The 15028-nt window shown below is 37.1% G+C and overlaps 1 protein-coding gene across 1 annotated transcript; it reads left to right on the forward strand.

Moving 5' to 3' along the window:
- The first annotated feature begins 11861 nt into the window (after nt 1-11861).
- Nucleotides 11862-14752, forward strand: LOC149298182 (uncharacterized). The gene is made up of 3 exons (XM_089487739.1): nt 11862-12069; nt 13463-13879; nt 14679-14752. Exons 1-3 carry the CDS (start codon nt 11862-11864, stop codon nt 14750-14752), a joined length of 699 nt encoding a protein of 232 aa, XP_089343865.1.
- The last annotated feature ends 276 nt before the right edge of the window (nt 14753-15028 follow it).

Genomic DNA, 15028 nt, shown 5'->3' on the forward strand with positions numbered 1-15028 from the left:
TGTGTTTTAGCCTCAAGCATTGGAAGTTTTTGTTAAAAAATAAATAAATAAAAATGTAGTTGATTTCAGTTTTCTTACATTAAAATGTAAATCTTAATTAAATTAGCAACATGGGTATGATTTGCTTATTGGCACATCACACAGGGAAATAAATAGTGCTTATCCTGTGGATCATGAACTTGCGTATCTCTGGTAGGAGCATTACAGCCAGCTGTTGCTTTTATTGTGCTAATGTTTAGAATGCATGCAAAATGCTGTTTACAAAGATAGTAGTGAAACAATGCAACACATCTAGTTTGAGAGATGCACAAGGTAATCACAATGTGGCCCATGTAAAGGCTAGCAGGGTAGTCGCAGAAGAGGGAGTTTGTCAGGGAAGGAGATGAAAAGGAGAAGCACAAAATGTATTATTGTTAGGTAATCGCATGTCCAGGATTATGCGAGACTGAGCAGCGTCCGAGAAATAACACAACTGGTTTTGTGCACCTCACATACTTTATGGATGAACAGTCAGACTGATGTATGGGGTAGTATATATATATATATATATATATATAATATATATATATATATTAACTGCTGTAAGTGCTCCATAAATTGCTTTGTTCCAATAAAAATTTTTGTCTCGTTCCACCTACCATTCATGTCTCCAGCCTGAAAAAAAAGTCCCTAACAGTTTCAGAGGTTACAAAGGTATGCTCCTATAAGCCACATCTCAGATCCAATGGTATTTTTGCAATCTGTACGTGCCTGCAGTGTTGTCGCAGTTTTGCAACACATGCTATATTGGTATTGGGTTGCGTTGGTTCGCATGTTGCCGTGCAAGCACAGGTATTTGGAGCAGGCAGATTTATTTCTCTGTAACCTCTCTCATGACAAAATGCTGAAGGCAAATGTTTAAACAAGTTGAATGCATGCTCAAGCAAACTGGTTTTGCCTATAGAAGCTCACACTCCAATGAATACAGTGTGAGGGCAATTCTCATTAGTTATGGACAAAGCTTTTCAAGAAAACTATTAATGTATCATAATTATTGTACTAAAAATGGTGTGTTGGGCATACTAGGAGACTCGAAAGAAGGAACTATAGCATTTTTATAAACATCATGGATGAATGTAGGTAAGTGATGCAAACTTTTAGTTGTGGAGACCCTTAAATCAGTGGATCTGGGCTGTATTCCACCAAATCACTGGTGCGGACACTTTTTACTTAGTTTTCCCACACGGTCCCTGCAGAACTTTATCTTACGCAACACCACCACTTTCTGCCTGTACAGTACAACGTACATTACTGTCAAAGGTCAAGTACACAATGAGGGTAAGACTTGTTTAGGGCATATTAACTACACACTTAGCACATTTCAGGTCAGATAAGAATCATTGAGCCCATCTAGACTGCCCATTTTTCCTGAAGTAAGATCCAGGTCTTAATTTAGTCCTTGATCTTGTCTTAGATTCTGGATAGCTTTACGCCTATGCCATGCATGTTTAAATTCCCTCGCTGTATTAACCACTTATGACGGGAGGCTCTTCCGACTTACCTACTCAATAAGTTCAAACTTACATCTAATCATCTGACCCTCTAGTTTTAGATTGACCTCTTCTTAGTTTTCTGCCTTTCCATGTGTACTTTAACATGCGTGATTTTCATGTCCCAAGTGCATTATTTTACATTTATCAACATTATCAATTCCAGCTGCCCACTCTCTACCATTCTTCTAAATTACTTGCAATGGGGCTTGTTCCCCAGTAATGTCTACCCTGTTGGGGATATTGTAATATTGCCGACAAAATGATTTAAAGGGACGGGTCACAATACAAATCCCTAAGGTACCCACTAGAAACAAGATCTTCCTCTGAAGATACACCAATGACTACAACCTTCTGTCTCCTGTCCTATCGTTTTATCCATTCAACTATTTAACATTCACATTAAAACAGTGCAATTTATTTATGTCTCCTATGAGGGACCATGTCAAATGTCTTACTGAAATCTAGATAGGATAAATCAACAGCTCCCCCTATCTATGATCTATTTACAAAGAAATAAATTAGATTAGTTTAGCAATATCCCCCTGCAAGTTCCTAACTTGGTAGAAAGCCTCACATACAGTAAAGAACACGAGTATGAAATGTTTAGCTCAATGGCAAATTTTTGATCAAACAGTGCTACTCACTCTCAAATTAAAGATGACAAATGTATAAACATTTGTGGCTGACTCTTATTTAATACAGATACTTCCAGTTGGAAATAAATTAAGGGTACACAGTTTATTTGTTCAGTTTAGAATCTTTTTTGAGGTATAAGATAGTTCAATGTCAGTTTGTCAACAGGAAAGGTTTGGTTGAAATGTATGATATTTCCCCTTTGGGTAAAGTCTAAAATAACTTTTTTTCAAGTATGCATAAATACAACTGAAAAAGAATTCAGGTTTGCCTAGCATGGTCAAAATAGGGGAACTTCATCATATGAACTTCTGGTCATTCATAGCCAAACTCCCTTTCCTGAAAAATAATTCAGTGTCCTCAAGCCCTAATTATTAGACCAGACAAAGATACTCCAATCTCGCCTAATGAACCCAAATCAAATCAATGGTATCACACAAGGCTTACTACCCCTATTATGTACACATAGCCACGCCAGCCCTAATGTGCAACAGAAAATAACGTTTCCACAACTTTAACATTAATATGCAGAGATAGTTTTTTCTAATTTTCGGTAATAAGTAGGCATTTAAGGCAAGAATATGTAGGCAAGAAGGACACTACAATAAATAAAAGGGGCTGTCCAACTACCATATGCATTAAAGTGGCTTGGGTATCCCTTTAATTTCAGTTAGAGAGGAAACACTTAGCTAACTGTCATGTCCCACCTGATTGTCTGCACCGCTGACACACTTGTTCTATGGCTTTTGAACACACTAGTACATTTCATGCTTACATGTGCCTATGATGCTTAAATAAATAGTCTATGAAGAAAATGGCAGGCAACATGGATATACTTGGATAAAAACCGGGGCATCAATAACTGATGGACAACAGCCGCTATACCCCCATTCTTTAATACCGGGAGATGATGGGTAGTTCACAACTGCTGGACCATAGACTAACCTATATATAACCTTTATATGAATGGAGTTCCATTTACTGAAACCCACATTTTATTCCAATAAAATGCCAACATCAATGTCATTTCTCGGAATATTTAAAATATTTAAATTGTGAAAGCTCTATTGCATACCGGAGCCAGGGTTGTGATTTCGCCGTGTGGCATTAACTAATCTACCACATTCCAACACTAAGTATTCTTAAATCAAATGGACACCATCCAGCATCCAGACAACATATTTTGTCAATGACTAAGCATAAGACCAAAGCCTATTTTTAATACTCAGCTGATGCGTGGATGCAATTTAGATCTGTCACTGTGTACTAATTAATTTGTTATGTAATGACGTGAAACTAATAGTAAGGATGGAAGAATTCCAGTAAGGAATTAAAAGTATCCATTGGCACTTCAATTATCCACAATCAATGAATGTATCACAACATTAATAGGTTACACTTATGGGCAGGTGAGGTCACTGATGCGTGGCATCATCAGTTACGTTTGGAAGATCAAATTAACCATTAGTGTTCTAAGAAAACAGCGTCCACTTGTAGGATATATTGCTATTAATATTAGATTAATGTCAAGCTTGTGTCTTATGCATAGCAGGGGACTCTCAGGGTTTGCCCCTCTGTCTCAGGGTGTTTGCCCCAATCTCAGGGTCACACAGTCTAGAGCCGATTCCTTCCTATCTATACTGACAGGATCATATCTAATATTCCCAATTGCTGCTTTTGCCAGTATGTTATCATTAATATCCCTGCTTGAATGCAGGTGACTCGGTTGAATGTATTTTTTAAATAAAGGCAAGTCATTTTTTCCAAGAGGACTGGTATTGCAGCTATTTGGTTATTAAAGGGTATTCTCAGAATCTCAGGGTCAGTTGATTTAGACAGTTCCCTGGTATGGTATTATGTCCTGTGGGAAAGCTTTAAAGGGGAAATCCAATGGAAAATATTTTTCTCCTTGAGCATAACATACAGTGCTATACGCAGTTATGCAGGTTAGCACCCTAGTTTATCTATTCTATTCCAATAAGCTTCCTTCAGCTGCACACCTGGAGGCTGCTTCTGTTGTCAGTCATCTGATATTTTTATTGATTTTCCTTGCACCACACTGAGTTGATTCTTTATGGCAATGCTAATGAAGTCCGTTCCTCCATAGACTGCCATTAGTCATGTATCCGGCTGAGTAATTAAGACTGAGCCATTCTGTTGTTTACCACTGGTGGTATGATAAAGAGTCAGGATGTTTGTATAGTAGATTAGGCTATATAGAATAGAGCTACTACACATATGTGCAAATGTGCCAGTCCATGAGCAGTTGGAGGGCCAAATGACTCTGCGTGCTAGCTGCGTAGGAGATATGTAGCAGGCAAAGTGGGCTTAGGCTCTGCACTAGTATAGGGGAGGATGAGCTGACAAGTGGTCTTCTCCTATGTCCACTAGCAGAGGTCTTGTGTGTTGAAGAATACATGCAATACTTCCGCTTAAGACTGATAAGTAAATGCCAGGCTATGTCTGGGGGAAAATGAAGCTTACTCGTTGGTCTGTGACCGATCGGCAGCTTCTCCGATAATATATTAGAATTAAAAAAATCAGGTAGGCAACCAATATAGTTGCTTGCTACCATGGTAAGCAACAACGCTAAACAAAATCTAAAAAGGGCCATCTATTGTGACATCAGCTGTCTAGATAATACTATTATTATAATATATTCTAAAGTTTCTCTATACCCCTTCTAATGAGCACAGATTCTTTTATTCTCTCTTTCACAATACAATTTATTATTTAAATCATACACCGTTTTTACAAACATCCTTATATATCCATACTCATACTTTTACTATAGCCGATGTTATAGAGACCCTGGCTTTACCCATAGATTTATTGCTGCTAGTCTGCAGTATTATGTGATTGACCTGTGATTAGGCTGCTCACACTTGCTTTATTCTGGCCGAACAGTTGCCTTATGATTATTTGTTGACTTTACAACAAAAGATTTCTTGAAGTAAACGTTGCTCACTCATTGTTAAAAGCAACTTAAACCCAATGGAACCCAGGTTTCTTGTTCCTGGTTTTCAAGTTTGGGTGCATTTTATAAATTCCTTGACACTGGAATGGAAACGCCTTTAGCACTACTAGCTCTGAGGGTGGAAGATCAGAGGCAAAGCTGTCAGGCCAAGCATTTCTGTTTGCTGCTACAAGAGGAAGGCAGAGGAACAAATTGATTACCGTTTTACACCTGGGATTCTAAACTTCTCAAGCCTGGACACACACCGCAATATTTCAGCCAAGACAATGACAAGAGGTTTCATATGGCAACAAACTTCAGCTCTGTAAATCTAAAAAAAAGGTAAAACTCAAAAATTATATACTTATATATATATATATAGAGAGAGAGAGAGAGAGAGAGAAAGAAAGAAAGAAAAAAAGAAAGAGAAACAGGCAGAGAACGGGAGAGAGAAATAAAGAGATCATCCAAGATAACTGGGGTTGCTCCACTGCTCATCTTCCAAGACATTTCACTTGACCACCTAAATAAAAAAAAAAAAATAATATATATATATAGTAATTTTACAATGTGTTTTTCTGTTAGATAATATGATACATATATCGCTAACTAAATAATCAAGCATGAACTTCAGTTATACCACAATAACATAGATAGATTATGTAACATTTAAAACGTTGTGTAATAAATGATATTGATCCCAAAAGGTTTTTTTTTTTATTTAATTTTTTTGCCCTAAAGTTGCAAAAAAAAAAAGTTAACACTGTAAACGTTGCCAACTAAAGACAGCATCCTGCAAGCATTTATCTTCAAAGCTTCATGCAAGCCAAATGCCAGCAGTCACTGGATAAAATAAAAGGGGAAAGATGAATAAAAATGGGGAAAAGGAATCACTGATTTTGGCTTTTCTCATTGTTGAACTAGTTAAAAAATATAAGAGCTCAACCCTGATGGCATATTGATCTAATTCTGTGTAGTTTAAGCAAACCCTAGCACTGGCAAATTTCTTTCATCAACATTTTTTGAATGGTGGGGACAAGGAGCATTTTGTGGTGAATGTAAAAAAAAGTATAATTTGGAAATATTGCAAAATCTGCATTATGCTGGCACATGTACCAAAATGCGTGGCAACTATTTCCCGTTACTGTAGCGCTACTATTAAATGGGAGAGTGAAAATTAGCAATAACTTTAAAATTAAATATAACATTAACACACGTTACTGAAGGGGAAGAGGACTCTGCTCTTGGAGGGTATAATCCATATTATCTTTTTAAAATGTTTAATTTAAAATATATGAAAATACATGTTTGGTTTATGATACCATTAAATAAGAGCACTTACCTAAGATCTAGTGGAAGAAATAATGGCAGTTCACTTTTTTGTGATTTTATTTATATTTAATAACATAGCAGCAGCATAAAAAGACAGACTATACAATTTTTAAACAATGTATTTCATATTACTTTAGTATCTAAAATACATGAGGTTATTTATACGTGCTAAGAGGGGTCACTTTGACAAATGGCATGGCTGTTCACTTCTTTTTCTTTTTGTTGCAAAGATATCTTACCATTCTCCGCTTTCCTGACCCTTTTTCTACCAGTCCTTCCTTGAGTCTTTCTTCACAAAGGTAGTTTTTGATACAATCTGTGTCATCATAATTCATTAATTTATTTATTTACTCCTTAGCTTAGTAAATTTGTCCAAATATATCCAAAAGATATGCTATAAAATATGCTATGTTCCTATCTTGTGTAATAGTTTGCCCCCAAAACTGATCTATAAAAAAACACCCAGAACATTTGTGTTTTCCCAAAAAACACAATTTAGTGAAAAGATGAAGCTAAGACACCAAGAAGGATGCAGGTATCTTGCTTTTGTAGTAGACATTACCCAAGGCAGGCTTTGTGATGCCATTGTCATAGGTAACACAACTTAGAGTGGCGTCAGTGTCTTGCTTCACCATACCATCAGTTTAATTGTATATATTGAGTTAATTAACTAGGTGAGTTAATTAGCAGGAGTCTTCAGCATACCATACATCTTTCTGCATAATCTTTTTCTGACCATCTAACTTGCCTAAAGACATAGGTGTATATATATATATATATTTCATCCTCTTTCAACTTCTATTCTACCCCCTACTCATACATATACACACACATGCACACATATACACTACTATTCAAACGTTTGGGGTCACTTAACTATTTCTTGAAATGCAAATATATTTTTAACAGTTTAAATGATGATCAATTAGCCTTTTTTGAACTTAAACTTGGATTAGCGAACACAAAGTGCCATTGGAACACAAGAGTGATGGGGGTGATAAAGGGCCTATGAAGATATTCCATTACAAATAGCTACAATAGCTATTTATAATAGTTATTGACCACATAACAATGTCTACACTGTATTTCTGATCTATTTCATGTTATTTTAATGGACGAAATTTGCTTTTCTTTTAAAAACAAGGACATTTCTGACCCCAAACTTTTGAATAGTAGTGTATATACATATATATATATAGATATAGATATATCTTCTATATTGTGAGCTTGCACGCAGAGCCCTGATTACCCAATGTATCGGATTGTGTTGGTGTGTAATTTCTAGTTTTGTCATACCCTTTGAATGTGTGTGCTGTAAGAATAGTTGGTGCTATATAAATAATAAAGATAATTATTGGGCATATTTTATCAGGGTTTTATGACTACCAGGGCTCCTCACAGGACATTTATTTTGAAATACCGACAAAGGCTTGTGACAGAAGCCAAATTACAAGTTATTATGGCAATCATACCTAACTTATAATTCAGTTACTGTTATACTTAATTACAAATGATTATGCCACTTTAGCACTGAGGTGAATACTTGGTATGGAATTTAGAGACCGGGTGGTGCTGAGGCATAGTTTTGTTGGGCAAAGCCAGGCTCGTAACTGCTATTAATCCCTTCTTTACTAGGGTATATCATTCCCTCAAACCTGGAGCTGTTTTCCTGTTTTCACCATACACCTGTTCAACCATGATTCCATTTTTCCATTTTCAGTGTACCCCTACTATATATATATAATACATATATATATATATATATATATATATATATATATATATATATATATATATTATATATTGGGTTATTTTGTATTATTCAAGGTCACATGATATAATAGTACAAATTTGAAAAAAAAAATAACAGAAACCAAATATTTTATGAAAGCCCCAACAGCTCATGGGATATTTTGGCCTAGGGCCAGGGTCGGCCCTACAATGGAGCCGACTGGGGCAATTGCCCCAGGCGGCACTTCAGAAGGGGCGGCACTTTGCCGCCCCAAGCGGTTTTTTTTTTGTTTTTTTTGAAGCGGAGGAGAGAGAGAGGGGCACCGAGTGGTTTTCGCTTACCCGCTCCGCGCCCCTCTCTCTCTCCCTCCTCTGCGGCGAGTTTCCCTGTTCGGTCTCTGTGCCGGCTTGTAATGCAGAGCGCCGGAAGTGACGTGAATTTCCGGCGCTCAGCATTACAAGCCGGCACCGTGGCAGCACAGGGAGACTCGCCGCAGGACTGTTTAAGGGTAAGTACCGGTGGGGGGCGGGTAGATAATGCCGCCCCCCCTCGGCGGGGGGCGGCATTTTAAACTTCGCCCCAGGCGGCGTTAAGTCTTCGGCCGGCCCTGCCTAGGGCATCATCCCAACTTTCAAATAGATGGAGGTACTCTACAATGAGGGCAGTAAAACTCTAGAATGTATTACCGTGGAACGTGGTGACTGCAGATAATGTGGATACTTTTAAGAAAGAGTTTAATTTAATTTTGGGGCATTCGTCAGCACACTGGTTAATATTATTAAGGATATTTTCCAGTGAGAAATCTAACTGCCTATTGGAGTTATGGAGGATTTTTTCCCACCCTCTGAGGCACAGGAGACTAGCAACATTCAGCCTGCTGGGCAAGTGGCCCAATACTAAAAGAGCCCAAGAGGCCTATCCAATATACGTTCTCCATAGAAAAGGAACCAGTACGGATTGAACGAACATTCCATACTTAATATACCAGAAGCCATAGTAATTTTATGTGGAATTATAAGTAAAATGCACAAATATACTTCAGGTAATGAGGCAGAATCTTCAAATCAGTGCCGCCCAGGGAGCCATTTTCTCCCTACCCTCTTTGGCAGCCCTCTCTTACTCTGAGGCAATATTGGCATTAATTGAAGGAGAGCTGTTCTTTGTATATATTTTGTATAACATTGAGGGACTTTAGTTCTTTTTATGTGATTAGAAATAATGTCTGTCCATTAATGGCATGGCAAGGCACTTCCCCGGTATAAGCAGCAAGTGACTTCATACTGCATAGATCGCTAAATGCCCCCAAACCCTTTGTCGTAAGCATTGGTGTCCTTGTAAATTTTATAATAAATATACAAAAAGAAATCACTAAATGTGTTGTAAGAATATATTCTCTTTCTTGTTTAAAGCCGAACGCTGTAGCTGAAACACAGTCATTAGACAAGTGATTATTGTAGGGAAGGTCAGACGAGTTGCTATAGACAGACTCACCCACAACGGGTTTTGCGGCATTGTTACGAAAAAAGGTTTTGTACTGTTAGGGGCCGGGGGGGGGGGGGGGACCGGTAGCATTAAACAAAACCTGAATGACTCTGACGATCCAACTCTTCTGTTTTGTTATCTTTTACAGCGTTTACAGGCACTTAACAGGAAATGTTTAGTAAAGTAATATTTTCACTGATAATATTTGTTTGAAAATATACACATATGTATTTTATTAAATATATGGGGGGGTGTTAATGAAACGTGGCTTGGCAAACAAACACATCCATACTATCTCATGGTTTGTGTAACAGACACGTTTAGCTGCACTGTTTTTGAAATACTACAAAACTCTGCTTAATACAAGAGGACATTTATTTGTATCTGTATTTATTTGTAAGATGTTGTATAATTAATCACTGTTGATATGTAAGATGACATTTGAGAATTGCAGTTTGTTATACCTGCTTATGAACAGGCCCCCTATGTGTATTGCCAGACCATAATCAGGTCCTTTGTAAGGGTTGTTTTGCATGTGTATAAGTGTTTATGGCTAAGCGCTGCTATCAGTATATAGAAAGTGTTGACCTAATGATTTTATGGCAATAATAATTATAGACTTGCTAACACCTGCAGTTACGGTTTTGGGCATAGGGTGGTGGTGAATACTAAGCTATCATTTCAGTGTTCCTTTAGTGATGATCAGTCCTACACTCAGGATTATGAATTAAACCAACATAACTGTATTGAAGGATTCAAATATTTAATCCATATCCATTTAGGTATTAAAAATTTGACTTTTATGTATACAGTAGGGAAAGGCATCTTCCTTTTCTGAGGTTCTGCATTATTATTCCTTCCAATTATGTTGTCTCTCACCACATCATTAAGTTACTCATGGTTAATGATTGGATCTGTCATGGTGTGACGAGGAGAAGTGGAAGAACATTTGTGCTGAAAATTGATTTGAAAATGTTGCTTCTGCCACAGGCTGCCACCAGTCTCAACTTCCAGAGTCTCAACTAAATACCTCCAAAACAAACAGCACAAGCGGAAGGTAGTTTTAATAAAATGATTTAGTTCGGCCAATAACTGTGACAGCAGTAGTCTCTCATGGAGATGCCATCAACCTTGCACATGAACTACTCCCAAGCATCGTGCTAAGAATTTTCATGCCTATTCGGGGCAGGGCCATACCTGGGATGATTTTAAGAATAGTTGCTGTAAAATGATGTGTGTTTATTTACTCTCCTGCCAGAGGCCACTCACCACTGGACCCAATCTGTCACGGCAGTATCGGAAAATACACAGACCTATCAGCCATTTGCCCGGTGTGCAGTCTAGGCCTGATCCGGGGACTGAACTGGCCTGAGATTAGACAAGTTTGTAATTTTTAATTAGGACATAGTCACTAAAGTATCTGAAGTGTCAGCTCAGTGTACTTCTCAAGTGCAAATATGCCCGGGTTCCTTCCTGCATCCAACCCAGGAAAATTATGAACACCAAGTGAGATATTGCTTGCCAAATTCACCATGTCCCGCACCTTGGGATGCCCCGGAGTCTGCGTTATAACGTCACTTATTAAGTCTGGTTTTAAACTTTAAACCCCTATAACAGGAGATTCTCCTTATTTAGTCTTGAATCAAATAACAACAGCTTGACTCCTTTACTATGGCCACACAATCAAACATGAATTTAATTCCAACCATACTAGGGCAAAATGAACATAACCTTCAAAAAGCAGGGAAACACGGGTCAGGCAGGTTAATTTCCTTTATGAGAGGAATTAAGAGGAATAGTTTAGAATATAGTGTCTTAGCTGTTCTCTCACGCCATGACTCTGGTAGACCTTGTATATATGGTATTGTAGGCTAGTATATTAGCTGCACCAATTTTAGGAAATTGACTCTACCTTTTTAGGCAGAAAATGTGCGTCAAGATTATTACTTATGTCATTTGGCAGCCGCTGGCCATAAAGTGCCAGGGTCTCCTCTCTAGCCCGGCCTTGCTGCCACCTGATGGAGAGGTACATTTCAGTTCCTGTACAATGTGTCTGCTTAATAAAATGATAAAAATACTTCATTGACAATGATTTACAGTTTAAAATCAAAGTTTTAACACAATTAATTGCAAAGTTCAGCTGAAGAACTAATAGTCTTATATTTCACTAACAGGTAGAGATTGGTCATAAAAAATGGAAGATTTGAAGAACCATGTGGAGTACAGTGCTAAAGAGCAGCCTGTGAGGACAGAACTGGGATCACGCTGTGTGGTTTTTACCTATTATCAGGGGGATATTAACAGTGTCGTAGATGAACACTTTTCTAGAGCTCTAAGGAATACAAAAGACCCCCAGGACTTGAGGACAAAAAACAGAGTTGATGACTATGTTCAAAAGAACAGTAAGTTTACCATAAAATATTTATAGTTATGGAACAAAACACTTGATTTAGTTAATGTATGGCCATATTGCTAATGACAATATAGATTATAAACTTATTTTATGTGTATATCATGGGAGCCATTCTACTCTCAAGATTTGCATGATCATTCATCATCATCAAGCTATCGTTCATTACATTAACTTAGATAATTCTTAAAGCTGTGAAGGCAACAATTCACCTTTAGGAATTAGTTTTCTAAATTGGGATAGTCATTTTTTTAAATGTACTAAAATGTGTAATAGGTAAAACGGGTGCACGCCAATCACTTGTTCGTTTCAGAAAACAATTAATTGTTTTTTTAATACTTAGATAACCCTTTTTGACAATTTTCTGTAGAGGAAAAGGCATCACTAATGTAGAAATAATCTCAAATTCTATGACAGCAATGGACACCTCTAAAAAGAGTAGTGTACAAACGCATTGCTTATGCATATTTATTACATTTGAACCAAAAATTCCAACTGAGTTTAAAAATTGATGCTGTATTTATAAAGATGCTGGTAGACCATATGCTAAACATGAAATCTGCCTCTGGGGACTGTTTGCATATAGCTTCCATTGAAATGTTTGCTATAGCTGACTTGTTGTGTTCAAGGGAACTTAGCTGAAGCTGGACCTCCTCGCTTCCTTCCACATGTCTGTATGGCCAAAATAAATGATTTATCATGCACAAGGAGGAAAGGAGAGGTTTTTAGATACGATGGAATGCCATTATCACAAAGATGTGCATGCTCTATGATGGCTCAACCACTCTGACAGTCCTCAGCATTTTGGCAGCTATATTACTGACATACATAGAGAATGGCATGAACAACAATGACTGCAGAAATCTATGGTGCATTATTTGTTGAGATCTTGTATCATGGATACATTTTAATGATGTCTACAGCCATTATTGGCAAATCATTAATGGTTATGTGGTTTAGTTTAAATAGATTAAATATAGTACATTGTGGGCCTATTCTTAGTGTACTTATCACAATGGAATTGTTTGCTCCAATTTTGACAAAATTATCATGGGTGATGGGCATACGTGCATGCTTGTGCACGTGTGCCTACAAGCTGTTGTTGCGTTCACATCCTTACATGCTATTGTGTCTACTACTTTGAGCTGGGTTCAGAAATAAAAGCTTGCTAGCCCAAATCTACAAAGGCAACAGTTAGACACTGGGTAAAGTTTCCCAAAATGCATGGAAAGGTGGGAAAATTATTAAAAATAACAGATGATTTGAGAATAAATAATCATTAACAAAATATGTAGTTGGATCAGTGAAATGTAGTTTCTGGTGAAATCAGTGCCCCAAGGTAATAATTCTTTACATCTTAAATATTTGCTCTGTTTTCTTTACAGTGAGTAGCATGCCTTCAGGTGAAATGGGCTGGATCAAGCCCTATACATCAAACCCTTCTTCTACAATGACACCTCCTGTTTTAACAACGTTAATACCTCCTTCAGATCACTACCCACCATCTGTTTTCCAAACCCATGCTGCACCTCCAGATCTATATCATTATCATCATATGAGCTCTCCCAGCCAAATTAATTCAGTGTATCATCATCATCATCATCATCATTCCACAATACCTGAATTCCCAGTGCAGGGAACAGGGTCTGATGGAAAATATGGTTCCCTTCTTAGTCTTCTACAACATGAAAGATATCCAGTACCTGTCCAAGAACAAATGATGAAGCCTGATGCCATCACATCCACAGCAGCTGGGCCTTCTGAACAAGAAAGCATGAACCAAAGGATGAATTCACAATCAGGTAAAATTAATTTGTAATAAAAGATGGTCATAAATATATATTTAAAAGATGCCAAGCAATAACAAGAATCAAAATCAAGAATACAATCCATCGGATGTGTTTTTGTTTAGGGTAAAAGGGGCAACATCTCAGGGTCATTCAGTCTAGAGCTTACTCCACATTGATCTAATGATATCTAAGACTAGTAATTTGTGCTATGGTTGTCAATGTCATGGTTGATATTCTTGTTTGAATGTTTGTTACTCAATTAAGTGTATCTTTTAATAATAACAAGTCAAGGTTTCAGAGTCATTCGGTTAACACATATGAGGGGTTGCGACATAGAATCTGCATATCGGGCCATCAATAGGTTAATTTTTAAAGAGTCTCAGAGTCAGCTCCTTTACAGGTGATTTCTTTCAGAGCTCCCTCTTTGAGGTTTTGGTTGGTGTTTGGCCTTTGTGCAATGATCCTAAATTATTCTGTGTGGCATATGTGTTTTGGTTAAGGAGCTCGGTTTGGCTCAGCCCAGTTCTTCAGTAGTGGAGCAGTTTAGTGCAAGCCAAACCCAAGCTTGTTCAAAACTTTCTTTGGTCCTCGTGCATGTATGAGTATCCTATTTTAATTGGTTGCTCAGTTTAGCCGGAAGTTTGGACATGTGTCTACGGTGAACACAGTAGTTAAGGTTAAATTGTAAAATAAATATACTTGAAAAAATTAAATCACTATGATATTATGGTGGGACAACTCTAAATAGCTACTTTTTTTCAAACGATATAGCTATTTTAACTATTTAACCTTTACTAATATCTGTTTGTAGGTCTACATCATCAAGAGAGAAGAAAAGATTTTTTCCACCCCCAAGAAAGAAGGAAAGATATATTTTATTATTAAGTGTACAGTTTTCATTACAAGCATTAAATGAGATTTTATTGGACCTTCTGTAACATACAATGTATATTATTTTTATTTTCTTGAAATGTGTAAATTAAAGTTGGATGCCTATTATGGGTCTAATTCAAGACATGTTTTATAGCACAAAATGATTGATACTATAAATATAAAAACTGAAGTAGATAACAAATGAAGAATATCTTAGGGTTTCTACCAAGTGTAACCATGTTTTTCTCCAAAAAAACATGTAAATCAGATGCTATCCTCGCTATTTCT

This window comes from Sceloporus occidentalis, unplaced genomic scaffold (genome assembly GCF_023333645.1).
Source record: "Sceloporus occidentalis isolate IW3139 unplaced genomic scaffold, rSceOcc1.0.p SCAF_34, whole genome shotgun sequence".
Lineage (NCBI taxonomy): Eukaryota > Metazoa > Chordata > Lepidosauria > Squamata > Phrynosomatidae > Sceloporus > Sceloporus occidentalis.

Bases quoted from the DNA above. Each gene is read 5' to 3' on its own strand.
- LOC149298182 (XM_089487739.1), top strand. From the start codon at position 11,862: ATGGAAGATTTGAAGAACCATGTGGAGTACAGTGCTAAAGAGCAGCCT. The intron at 12,070-13,462 runs GTAAGTTTACCA...TTTTCTTTACAG, and splicing joins TGACTATGTTCAAAAGAACA to TGAGTAGCATGCCTTCAGGT. The intron at 13,880-14,678 runs GTAAAATTAATT...ATCTGTTTGTAG, and splicing joins AAGGATGAATTCACAATCAG to GTCTACATCATCAAGAGAGA.